Here is a 12892-nt window from a genome sequence, read left to right as displayed (position 1 = left end):
AGCTCAGCTAACTTCAGCTGAGGCTGCAGAAAGGACTGGACGGAGCTTGCTGGAGAAGCCCCGTCAGAGCCCAAGTCAGCTACCTTCAGCTGAGACGACAGAACGGAGCTTGTTAGAGAAGCCCCGTCAGAGCACAGGATCACAGGTATTTATGACCGGGGCGGTCAGCTCACGCTGCCGCCCCGCCGTGTGGGGGGACTGCTATGTGCGTCGCCCGAGATCATCCCGCTGCTCTGCTCCCCGCCACCGCTGATTACAGCTCCCCGCCGCCGCTCCCCTACTCCCGGCCGCCGATCAGAGTGACGCGCTAAACGGCCGCTACAAGCGCCGTTGTCAGCGCTCCCTGCACAATCAGACCGCGGACAGCGTTCAGTTCTGCCGCGGTCTGTCCCTGTAACGGCCGGAGGCTCCGTCACTTAGGGTACGGAAGCTGCCGGCGTCTCTGCTAACTCAGACCGCGGACAGCGTTCACTGCTGCCACGGTCTGTCTCGGTAACGGCCGGCAGCTCAGCGCTGCTAGCGCTCCCTGCACACGCTAAGGAGGAAGCAGGGGGGGAAGATGCCGGCGCCTCTGATCACTCAGACCGCGGACAGTGCACACTGCTGCCGCGGTCTGTCACTATAAAACAGCCCTCTAGTAACTAGTGGGCTCATGCTGGGCAGTCAGGGGTTTCCCTGTCCCTGTTACATGCAGCGCAGCTGCAGGGGGGGTGAGAGATTATGCCACAGCTGCAACAATATACAGCCTCTGCTAAAGAAAGGGCTGCATTGTTATATATGCATACGTATTATACAAGCACTTATACCATAGAAAATTGATATAACATGCTATAGGTATATATGGTCACGTAAGGATATATGTTCTTTGACTATAAGCACATGGCTGGAGGCTATTTTAATCATACTTTCTGTTTCTTTTCCAGAACGTTCCTGTCCTACAACACTGCTCCACCAGATGGCGCAGGGGTGTTAGTAGGAATTTTTGGATCAGGTTTCTTATAGTCTGCCCACGTGCACTGCACTTTGGCCATATACACATTTTAGTAATTTTACTGAGGTGGAATGTGTCTGGTTACATAATGAGTAATTCACCAGCAAAAACGAAAAAGTAGTTTCACTGCAATGTCTGTAAGAGTGGGTTCCCGGAGGGTTCTATCACATGCACAGTATCTTTTATACTCCCATTTCATCTCTGATTTTGCAAAGATGGTTATCTTTTGCCTTATAAATTCCCAGTTTCTGCTATGTTGCAATCCTGACGTTTCTATGCCAGCCCTAACTGCGCAAGATGAATATGAGAAGGTTGAATAGACCAGCAGTCAGATAGTGTGGGTGCGTCAGTCTCTGAAGTTTACAGAGACTGAGGAACCTCTGACAAATTATAAGGTGGTCTTTACTAGTCGACACATCTCCAGCGTGTTTCTTATTTTTTTCGGAATCTCTAAATAAGATGTTAATATCGAATCCTTATACACAGGTTTCTAAACCTCGCCAATTTAAGTCTAGTTACCCATTTCCAGAGTCAGTGACATCTCTATGGGAGCTATGCTAAAGTCGATGTATACAGCAGCAGGGGTGTTGCTTCGACCGCGTTTGGTTGGCATTTGGGTAACTACGGCGCTGCATGTATGGATAACAGGACTCAGGTCCGCCCTACAAGACGACCTTCTCGCTGATCAAATCTGCGAAGCTGCTGATTATCTACGTACAGCTTCTATGGACGTCTGACAAGTCAGTTCTCGCCTTTCAGCGTCACTAGTTGCGGCACGACTAGCGCTCTGGCTGCGTCCTTGGCAGGCGGAGGCAAAGGTCGAGAGAAGAATAGAAGCATTACCTTACGCGAAAGTTGTTTGGTCCTGAATTGGACCACAGGGGGGCAAGTCTGCTTTCCTACCATTGCTTCCAACGGTACCTAGATGGAAATACTCTGGACCAGCGTTCAAATCCTTTAGACCTCAGCCCTTTCGAGGCCGTGGTAGAGCAACACCCACACCTGGTGGACGAGGCAGAGGACGTGGTTTTCAACAAACCACCACCCGTCGTCAAAACGCTAAGGTCACCGACAAGCCAGTGGCATGATGACCTTCCAGTCCATCTCGGATCTCCAGTTGGGGGGGCACACCTTCAGACGTTCCATTTGGCGTGGTTCCAGACATCCACGGATGGGTGGATCTGCAATTTGGTGTTAAAAGGTTACAAAATAGAGTTCGACTGTCTCCCATCACTGCGGTTTTTCAAGACAGGACTGCCTGTGTCGGAAGACAAGAAGGCGGTTCTCCAAATTGCCATTCAGTCTCTGCTGGATTCAGCAGTTTTGATTCCGGTCCCTGTTCACCAACAAGGTCAGGGTTATTATTCCAGCCGGATGGCTTGATCAGACCAATATTGGACTTAAAGGGTCTCAATCAGTACGTCACTTACTACAGATTCAAGATGGAATCCCTGCGGTCAGTAATTCCAGGTTTAAAGCCACAGCAATTCATGATTGCGCTGGATCTCAAGGATGCGTACTTACGCATTCCGATTTGGTCACCTCATCAGAGGTTCTTGCGTTTTGCGATACGGCAAAACCATTACCAGTTTCAGGCTCTACCGTTTGGCCTCTCGTCAGCGTCTCGGGTATTCACCAAAGTGATGTCTGTGAGGATAGCTCATCTCAGATCCCTGGAAGTAATAATAGTTCCGTACTTGGACGATCTACTCATCAAAGCTCCGTCTCAACAGATGCTCCTCCAACATGCGTTGCTAGCGTACAATGTGCTAGTTCAGCACGGTTGGATTGTCAACTTCAAGAAATCACATCTGATTCCATCTCAACGACTTCAATTCCTAGGAATGATTCTCGATACGGTAGATCAAAGAATTTACCTACCAGAACAGAAAATACAGATTATTCGTCATCTGGTACAATTAGTGCTCAAGCCACGCACAGTCTGAGTACATTTGTGCATTCGCCTGTTAGGCACAATGGTGGCAGCTTTCGAAGCGCTTCAGTTTAGAAGATTTCACTCACGTCCTCAACTGGATGTGTTCGCACAGTGATCGGGCTTGCATCTGCAAATTCACCAGAGGGTGTGGTTGTCTCCACGGGCCAGAGTATCTCTACTCTGGTGGCTCAAAGTACACAATCTAACCGCAGGGAAACGGTTCGGTGTCTGCAATTGGATAATTCTAACGACGGACGCGAATCTCAGAGGTTGGGGAGCTGTGGTTCAAAATTGTCAGCTCCAGGGTCTCTGGGCGGATCACGAAAGATTGCTGTCTATAAATGTCCTGGAACTCACGACAATTTACAATGCGCTATGACAAGCAGCGTGAAGCCGCATGGCCATGCGGGAAGCAGCTCGAATCCTCAGTTGGGCCGAGCACGGCTGCGTTTTACGGGGTGGCTGTTGAGACCGCCCTCTTAAGAAGAGAGGGCATTCCAGAATCGGTTATACCAACCATGTTACGTGCTAGGAAGCCAGTTACGGCTGCTCATTATTACAGAATTTGGCGTGCCTATATCGGTTGGTGTGAAGCTCAGAAGTTTCCGACATCATCTTTCAGGTTATCCCGTCTTTTGTTATTTCTACAGACGGGGTTAGATGGAGGACTGCGTTTATCTACACTAAAGGTGCAGGTCTCTGCTTTGTCAATTTACTTTCAAAGACGATTGGCTCTATTGCCGTCTGTACACACCTTCCTGCAAGGTGTCCTCAGAGTACAGCCTCCATTCATTCCACCTACAGCGCCATCGGACTTGAATCTGGTTTTATATTTCTTACAGTCTTCATATTTTGAACCCTTACAACAAGTGGATATTAAGTTTCTCACTTGGAATACAATTTTTCTCCTAGCCTTAGCTTCAGCAAGGCATGTTTCAGATTTGGGTGCCTTGTCATGCAAGCCACCATATTTGGTGTTTCATGATGACAGAGCGGAACTTCGGACAAATCCCGCTTTCCTGCCAAAGGTAGTGTCATCTTTTCACATCAATCAACCAATAGTAGTTCCGGTGTTAACAGAAGATTCTGGAACTTTGGATGTGGTACGCGCACTACGCGTTTATGTATCACGATCGTCTACAGTTCGTAAGACGGATACGTTGTTTGTTCTCTATGATGCTGCCAAGATGGGTTGGCCAGCTTCTAAGCAGACCTTATCCAGATGGATTAAACTGACCATACGTCAGGCTTACCTTCATGCTAGGTTACAGCCGCCTACATCAGTAACAGCTCATTCCACACGTTCTGTGGGAACTTCATGGGCAGATGGTCGTGGGGCTTCTACGACGCAGCTTTGCTGTGCGGCTATATGGTCTTCAGTGCACACGTTTGTGCGCTTTTACAAGTTTGATAAGTTTGCAGCATCAGCATCTAGCTTTGGCCGCCTAGTGTTACAGGTGCCAAACAGCTCTCCCGCCCACAGGGGAAGCTTTGGTACGTCCCAAGAGTACTCCAGTGACCCCTAGTGGATGAAAAAGAAAATAGGATTTTGGTACTTACCAGGTAAATCCTTTTCTTTGAATCCATAGGGGGCACTGGACGCCCACCCAGAGCAGTTTTACCTGGTTTGTGGTAAGTTCAGTGGATCTTATGGTAACACATTCTCACCGACTGGTTCAAAGTTTCAAGTTCTATCGGTTATGGTGTCAACTGTTTAGTTGTCAGTAACGTTATATGTCAACTTTATCGTTGTCCGTTATGTTATAATGTTATATGTAATTCTCCATTGTTCATCCTCACTATCACTCCTGTTCGCCTCAGGAAAAAACACTGAGGTATTCTGGGAGTATGGAGGGGAGGAGAGTTACTAAATTTAAATATTCGGTGCCTGTCCTTGCTAACACCGTCCATATCCCAAGAGTACTCCAGTGCCCCCTATGGATTCAAAGAAAAGGATTTACCTGGTAAGTACCAAAATCCTATTTTCTGTATAAACTGTAGTTCTCTTCAGGCTTCATTTGTATTGTTTGTTGCAGACCGTTGAAGACATTTTAAAGAAATTGTTACAGATAATGGAAAATCACGGCAAGTAAGTGAATCACATTTTAAATAATAAATGTCATATACTTAAAATAGATGTTGTCACTCAGTGATGTCACGTTCTTACAGTAAGGCTGGGGGACACTGGACCATGGGAATATAGTTTGGACTGGAGCTGGTACTTAAACTACTGTAGCTTTAAATTCTAAGCTCCTCCCCTATGTAACCCCATCATGCCAGTACTTCTTTAGTGACCTAATGGTATAGGGCACGGTTTGGGGGCTGCTTAATAGCTTAGTTGTTTTATTTTCTGCATACAGATGTAGCCATGCTCAGCTTTGCTGCAATGCGTCCCATTCACGGCAAAGCTAGCGTGGTCATGCATATGGACATGCACACCATAGGAATGCATGGGGCTGCCCTGGCATACCTAGTCTTTCCCGCTGCACGCCACGGCACCTGTGACTGTGTGGCTGTACCGCGGGTTTGATGTTTATCTGTATGGTCTGAGTGAGAGTGTAGTGGCTGCATGAGCGGTCTGTCAGCCACCGGTTTACGGCTGTGGGGGAGGGGGGGTCGTGCGCTATGAGTGAGGACGGTGGCTGAAGCTAAAGGGAGTGTAGCTGACAAAGGGCACTTGGGCATTCAGTTTTCTGGTCAGGCAGCATGAGCGTCCCCTCCCCTCAGGGTGGCTGTTGAATGTCCCATGGTCCAGTGTCCCCCAGCCTTGCTGCAGGAGAATATAGTTTTTCTTTTTCGTCCACTAGGGAGCACAGGAGAAGGCTTAACGCTGGGTATAGGCTGGGCTGGGAGCAGGCTGGCACCAAAAGGGTTACTTAAAATTACCCAGCCGGCCTTGCCTCCCTTGTCCTCTATACCCCGTCCCCGCCAGTGTTTTTTTTTTTTTTTTTGGTGCCAAGGCAAGAGCACTGCACCTCTCATTTAGAAGCGGTTTTAAACAGCTAGGTTGCTTTTTTTTATTTTTTTATTAGACAGTGCTGCAGGCACAGCGAAGAGAGCGGGATGCTGGGGCACTTAGCGCCCAGCATGCCCGCTCCAACACCCAGCGTCCTGCCTACTGGTTTACCATAGGACAGATGAGTATCTTGGCCCACTTTTTCTTGTTTTATTTCAAGCATTGTGTGGCTTAGTGTGTGTGGGTGTGCTACTGCAGTACATGTGGTTGGCTACACATCCCTTATACAGAGCCTGGGTCTGCAGGGGGTACCCCAGTGACTGGCTTAGCTTATTTACTGTGTAATTTACCTGGGTTGAGTGACTCCTCTCTCATTGTTACCCATGAATTGTATACAAGTGTGTCTCTGAATAATTTTAACAATGTCATCCAGAGGCAAAAAGCTTGTTACATCGGAGCCTTGTCGTGTGTGTCCTGCAATATTCTCTCTTCACAGGATTCCGCGGACCTATGCACTGCATGCGCGGGAGCTCCGCCACAAGATGATCCGACACCTACACCTGTCATACAGGAACCGGCTTGGGCGACCAGCTCACACAAGTTATGTCGCAACTGGTGGATCGCTTGACTATGCCACATGTCGAGCCACCAGATCCAGCACCGCCTGGTCCATCTGCACCAGGTTAGTCTTATCTGCTTCCTCCTCCCCAGGTTGAACCACCTTGGGTTCACACATTGGCTCAGTCGGTTCAGGGCCTTTCTCAGTTCTCAGCCTCCATGCAACAACTTATGGACAGGGACAGACGTCCCAGACGGGCTCATGCCTCTAGCGACACCACTACACCTCTCTCGGATGGGGATTCGGAGTTAGAGTCCCCTCATTTAGATCAGGAGAGTGGGTCAGGGGGTTCTGATCTGGACACCTCTTCCGGTCTGGAAGACTCTCTTTCGGTGGCTGAGGTGGTAGCCCTGCTCAAGCAGGTACGTCTGTTCCTGAATATTGAACATGAGGATCCGGCTCCCACGTCCAAGACGTCGGTTTTAAAAAAACAAAAACAAAGAAAGATTCCACACAATTTCCCTCCTCAGCACAATTGAAGGATATGTTGGAAGAAGCTTGGGCCAAACCGGATAAATGATTTCAGCACTCCAAACGATATCAGTCATTCTACCCATTTCCATCTAAGGACGGGTCCAAGTAGTAGAATCCCCCACCAGTGGACGCACACTGGTACGTTCATCAGTTCTGGCAATTCCAGATACCACTTCTTTCAAAGATCCCACCGATCGTAAGTTAGACACGTTCCTCAAAACAGCTTACACACATGCAGGTGCAATTACAAGGCCAGCATTGGCCTCAGCTTGGGAAAACTAAGGCTATAGCTTGTTGGACGGAGCAACTACACCAGGGTCTATTAGTAGAAAACAGTTGTTGGTCCTGGTGGGAAATATTCAGAAGGCCAATACCTACCTTGGCGAAGCTGCCCTGGATACAGCTATCTTTACGTCTAAGGTTTCTGCTTCAACGGTTGCGGCCAGACGCTCATTATGTCTCCATACTTGGAGAGCAGACGCATTCTCCAAGAAAGCTCTGGAAACCTTACCTTTCGCAGAAGATACCTTGTTCGGCAAGGAATTAAATGACATTGTAACCTCACTGGCAACCGCTAAAACTGCCTTCCTTCCGTCAGCAGCGGCCCCTAAACTGAAACCTTCCTTTCGCCTCTTTCGTTTTCAAGAAAGGGCTAAGGGCCAGGCCTCCTCCCGTTACCAGGCCCTGGCGAAAGGTTACAAATCTTGCACAAAATAGCCTTGGGCTACCAGACGCCCAACCACCAAACCTGCTGACAAGCCTGCGGCATGACAGGGACGACTGCTGTCCTTTGCCCCACGATGGTTGGACATCTCGACGGACGCCTGGGTCAGGGAACTTGTCACTCATGGATATTTCCTGACGTTCTGGTGCCGCCCACCAAGAAGATTCTTCACAACGGGGCTCCCAGGGGATCCCGATGAGGCAGCAGCGCTACAACAATCAGTCGGCTCCCTTCTCGCCGCCAAAGTCATTGTTCCAGTACCAACGGAACAACGGGGATACGGTGTTTCTCTTACGTCCTAGATGATGCTGGGGTCCACATTAGTACCATGGGGTATAGACTGTTCCACTAGCAGCCACTGGCACTTTAAGAGTTTGAGAGTGTGGGCTGGCTCCACCCTCTATGCCCCTCCTACCAGACTCAGTTTAGAAAATGTGTCGGAGGAGCTGGTCACAGCTAGGGGAGCTCTACAGAGCTTCTTTAGTAAATGTTATTTTGGAGTTTTTTTTATTTTTACAGGGAGGCTGCTGGCAACAGCCTCCCTGCTTCGTGGGACTAAGGGGGGGAATAGTGTCCGCCCTGCGGGGTCTGAGCCACTATCTCCGCTGACAGGACACTGAGCTCCTGAGGGGATAGAACGTTCCCCGCCACAGGGAATCGCTCACTCGGGCAGCATGCCACCACCCCCTTACAGAGCCCGAAGATCGGTGGCGGGTTAGTCACTGGCCCCTCTAGCAAGCGGGGAGCCGGTGTGAAGATGGCGGCAACAGGGTATGGAGAGCAGGACTAACTGCGCTCCGGGGCTCAGCGCGGTACATAGTGCAGCGCTGTGAGGGGCGCCCTGAGCCAGCGCCTACACTGACCTCTCAAGCCTGTCAGGGTCCAGGGATCTCTGCCAGCATCAACCCTCAGGCCAGTTTAATCCTATGAAGAGCGGGAAGACAGCGCCATTAAGGGGGCGGAGCTTCTCAGAGAGGACCCAGCAGCGTTCAGCGCCATTTTCCTGCCTGCAGAAGCGCTGTCAGTGATATGCAGTCCGTCCAGAGCAACTCCAGCTATCTCTCACGGTACCAGGGGGTTGTAGAAGGGGGGGGGGGGGCTGTATAAAGACTGTGTAACCTATTAAGTTACACAGTCAGCGCTGGTTTAGGGTTTCCCTATACCTGAAAAGCGCTCTGTGTGGGTTGGCTCCAATCTCTGTCTCTCTCTTGCCATTCTTGGGGGTGAAACTCTGTCTGTCCTCCCCTGTGTGTATGTGTAGTGTCTGTGGACTCCATTAAGCTATGTCCAGGGACTCTGTGTCATATGCTGCAGAGGATATGTCCTCTCCGGATGATCCCATTCCATGTAATCAGGATTGCACTGCTTTAGCACAGATACCAGCAAGGGAGCCTGAATGGGTATCCTCTATCAAATCCATGATTTCTCAGATTTCTACTAGGGTTGCACAGAATGAATCTGCAACTCAGGTTTTACAGAACTCTATGGCAGTTTGGTCCGGTTCTGTTACCTCAGGGACCCCCTCTGGAGGTTCCCATAAACGTGTTCTTGCACAGATTATGCAGTATGACACGGATACCGACTCTGACATGGCAGATGGTTATGGGGATGTGCTCAGGGGGGCCGCATCTCTTGCTTAAGGGGTGCAGTTGATTTTAGAGGCTATAAGGGATGTGTTGAATATTACAGATACAACACCTGAGCAGGTTGAGGAGGCTTACTTCACTGACAATAAGAAAGCCTCGCTAACTTTTCCTGCGTCCAAAGAATTAAATGCTGTATTTGAGAAAGCATGGGAAAACCCGGAGAAAAAATTCCAGATCCCTAGAAGGGTTCTGGTTGCTTTCACTGAGGAGTATAGGAAAAAATGGGAAAACCCACCCTTAGTGGACGCGTCTGTATCCAGACTCTCTAAAAAGGTGGTTTTACCTGTTCCAGGATCTACCGCCTTAAAGGAGCCGGCTGATCGCAAAATTGATACTACGCTCAAATCCATGTATACGGCTTCAGGGGCGATACTCCAGGCCTACTGCCTGTGCATGGATTTTCCAAAGCTATAGTAAAGTGGTCAGGCACGTTACTTGAGGATTCGGATACTATGGATAAAAGTGACGTAGAATTGTTTTTATGTAACATTCAGGATTCTGCAGGATTTATGGTGGATTCCATGAAGGACCTGGGTTCAATGGCTGCAGGAATTTCTTCCATGTCTACCTCAGCTCGTCGAGGACTGTGGCTGCGCCAGTGGTCTGCCCACGCAGAATCCGGGAGAGGTGTGGAGACCCTACCCTACACAGGTCAAGCTCTCTTTGGGGAAGCGTTGGATGCGTGGATCTCCACGGCTACAGCGGGTAAGTCACCCTTTCTTCCCTCAGCTGCACCTGCTGTGTAGAAACCTTTTCCTTCAGCGGCATCACAGTCCTTTCGTGTTACTAAAACAAGAAAGGCCAAACCGTCCAACAGCTTCTTTAGAGGAGATCGGCCAAAATCCAAGAAACTTGCTGCTGCAGGTTCCCAGGAACAGAAACCTGCTTCTGGTACACCAAAGTCCTTAGCATGACGGTGGACAGTGCGGCCTGGAAGTAGAGCCGGTGGGGGCGAGACTCGGACATTTCAGTCACGTCTGGGTGTCGTCCGGCCTGGATCCCTGGGTACTAGATATTGTGTCCCAGGGGTACTGGCTGGAATTTCAAGATCTCACTCCTCACCGGTTCTTCAAATCAGACTTGCCAGCTTTGCCGGCAGACAGGGCTACCCTACAGGGAGCCATCCAGAAGCTGGTGGAGGCACAGGTTATCGTACCAGTTCCTTCCCGGATGCAAAACAAGGGTTAATATTCGAACCTTTTTGTGGTACCGAAGCCGGATGGTTCGGTCAGGACCATTCTGAACTTAAAATCACTAACCCTCTTTCTGAGGGAGTTCAAGTTCAAAACGGAGTCTCTAAGGGCAGTGATATCAGGTCTGGAGGAGGGGGAATTCCTGGATATCAAGGATGCGTACCTCCACATTCCGATTTGGCTGCCGCATCAAGCTTATCTCCGATTCGCACTGTTGGACTGTCATTTTCAGTTCCAGGCCCTGCCATTTGTCCTCTCCACAGCACCGAGGGTATTCACCAACGTGATGGCGGAAATTATGTTTCTCCTCCGGAGACAGGGGGTGAACATAATTCCATATCTGGACGATCTGCTGATAAAGGCATCGTCCAAGGAGAAGCTGTTACGGTCCATAGCTCTCACAACACAGCTTCTCAGGGAAAATGGTTGGATCCTGAATATTCCAAAATCACATTTGGAACCAACCAGGAGGTTGTCCTTTCTGGGAATGATCCTCGACACGGCAGTGCAGAGGGTATTTCTTCCAGAGGAAAAAGCGTTGGTGATACAAACAATGGTCCGGGATGTCCTGAAGCCAACCCGGGTGTCTGTTCATCAGTGCATTCGCCTTCTGGGGAAGATGGTGGCCTCTTACGAGGCTCTGCAGTACAGGAGGTTTCACGCTCTGTCCTTCCAACTGGATCTCCTGGACAAGTGGTCGGGATCCCATCTACACATGCACCAGAGAATATGTCTGTTTCCAAAGGCCAGGATTTCACTCCTCTGGTGGCTACAATTACCTCACCTTCTGGATCGCCGCAGGTTCGGGATTCAGAATCTGATCCTTCTAACCACGGATGCAAGTCTTCGGGGGCTGGGGTGCAGTCACTCAAGGGGAAACCTTCCAAGGAAGGTGGTCAAGTCTGGAAGCCGGCCTGCCGATAAACTTTCTGGAACTAAGAGCCGTATACAACGGTATTCTCCAAGCGGCCCATCTTCTGAGAAATCGGGCCATTCAGGTACAGTCGGACAACGTAACGACAGTGGCTTACATAAACCGACATGGCGAAACGAAGAGCAGAGCTGCAATGTCAGAGGTAACAAGAATCATCCTCTGGGCAGAAAAACACGCGTTGGCGCGGTCAGCAATCTTCATTCCGGGAGTAGACAACTGGGAAGCGGACTTCCTCAGCAGACACGATCTCCACCCGGGAGAGTGGGGTCTCCATCCGGAGGTGTTCAAGGAGGTAACAGATCTTTGGGGTGTACCCCAGATTGACATGGTCTTTCGGCTCAACAAGAAGCTTCAGCGGTATTGTTCCAGGTCGAGGGACCCGCAAGCAGTGGCGGTGGACGCCCTAGTGTCTCCGTGGGTGTTCCAGTCGGTGTACGTGTTTCCTCCACTTCCATTCATTCCAAGAGTTCTCAAACTCATAAGGAGAACAAGAGTTCAGGCAATCCTCATTGCTTCTGACTGGCCAAGAAAGGCTTGGTAAGCGGATCTTCTGGATCTACTGCTAGAAGAGCCGAGGCCTCTTCCTCTTCGGGAGGACTTGCTGCAGCAGGGGCCGTTCGCCTATCAAGACTTACCAAGGCTATGTTTGACGGCATGGAGGTTTAACGCCAGATACTAGCTCGGAAGGGCATTCCGAACAAGATTATTCCTACCATGATACAGGCTAGGAAAGGAGTAACATCAAAACATTACCATTGTATTTGGAAAAAATATGTATCTTGGTGTGAGTCCGAGAAGTTTCCTACGGTGGAGTTTCAACTGGGACGTTTTCTCCTCATCCTGCAAGCAGGTGTAGTTATGAGGTTAGGATCCATAAAAGTCCAAATTTTGGCCCTATCCATTTTCTTCCAGAAACAGTTGGCTGCCCTCTCTGAGGTTCAGACTTTTTTGAAGGGAGTTCTGCGCATCCAACCTCCCTTTGTACCGCCGACGGCACCTTGGGGTCGTAACGTGGTGTTGCGGTTCCTCAAGTCGGACTGGTTTGAATCTCTACAGGAGGTTGAGGTCAAGTTTCTTACGTAGAAGGCTGTCACTTTGTTGGCCTTGGCTTCTGCTAGACGTGAGTCGGAGTTGGGGGCTTTGTCATGTAAAAGCTCATACTTGATTTTCCATGAAGATAGAGCTGAGCTTCGGACACGTCGGCAGTTTCTTCCGAAGGTTGTGTTGGCATTTCATACCAACCAACCTATTGTGGTGCCAGTTGCGACTGACTCCTCAATTTCATCAAAGTCCTTAGATGTTCTAAGGGCTCTAAAGATGTATGTGAGGAGGACTGCTCGTCACAGGAAATCAGACTCTGTACTGTATGATCCCAAGAAAATTGGGTGTCCTGCTTCTAAGCAGACGATCTCTCGCTGG

General features: G+C 49.6%; 1 protein-coding gene across 7 annotated transcripts in view; it reads left to right on the top strand.

Moving 5' to 3' along the window:
* RNF213 (ring finger protein 213) overlaps positions 1–12892 on the top strand; it is a 680515-nt gene that overhangs the window by 204837 nt on the left and 462786 nt on the right. For all 7 annotated transcript variants that reach the window (XM_063928518.1, XM_063928521.1, XM_063928520.1 and 4 more), the window contains one exon: positions 4964–5016. In XM_063928518.1, coding sequence (XP_063784588.1) covers positions 4964–5016 — 53 coding nt within the window. The remainder of the gene's footprint in view (positions 1–4963; positions 5017–12892) is intronic.

This window comes from Pseudophryne corroboree, chromosome 6, assembly GCF_028390025.1.
Source record: "Pseudophryne corroboree isolate aPseCor3 chromosome 6, aPseCor3.hap2, whole genome shotgun sequence".
Classification (NCBI taxonomy): Eukaryota; Metazoa; Chordata; class Amphibia; order Anura; family Myobatrachidae; genus Pseudophryne; species Pseudophryne corroboree.
This window is presented reverse-complemented; position numbering and strand designations above follow the sequence as displayed.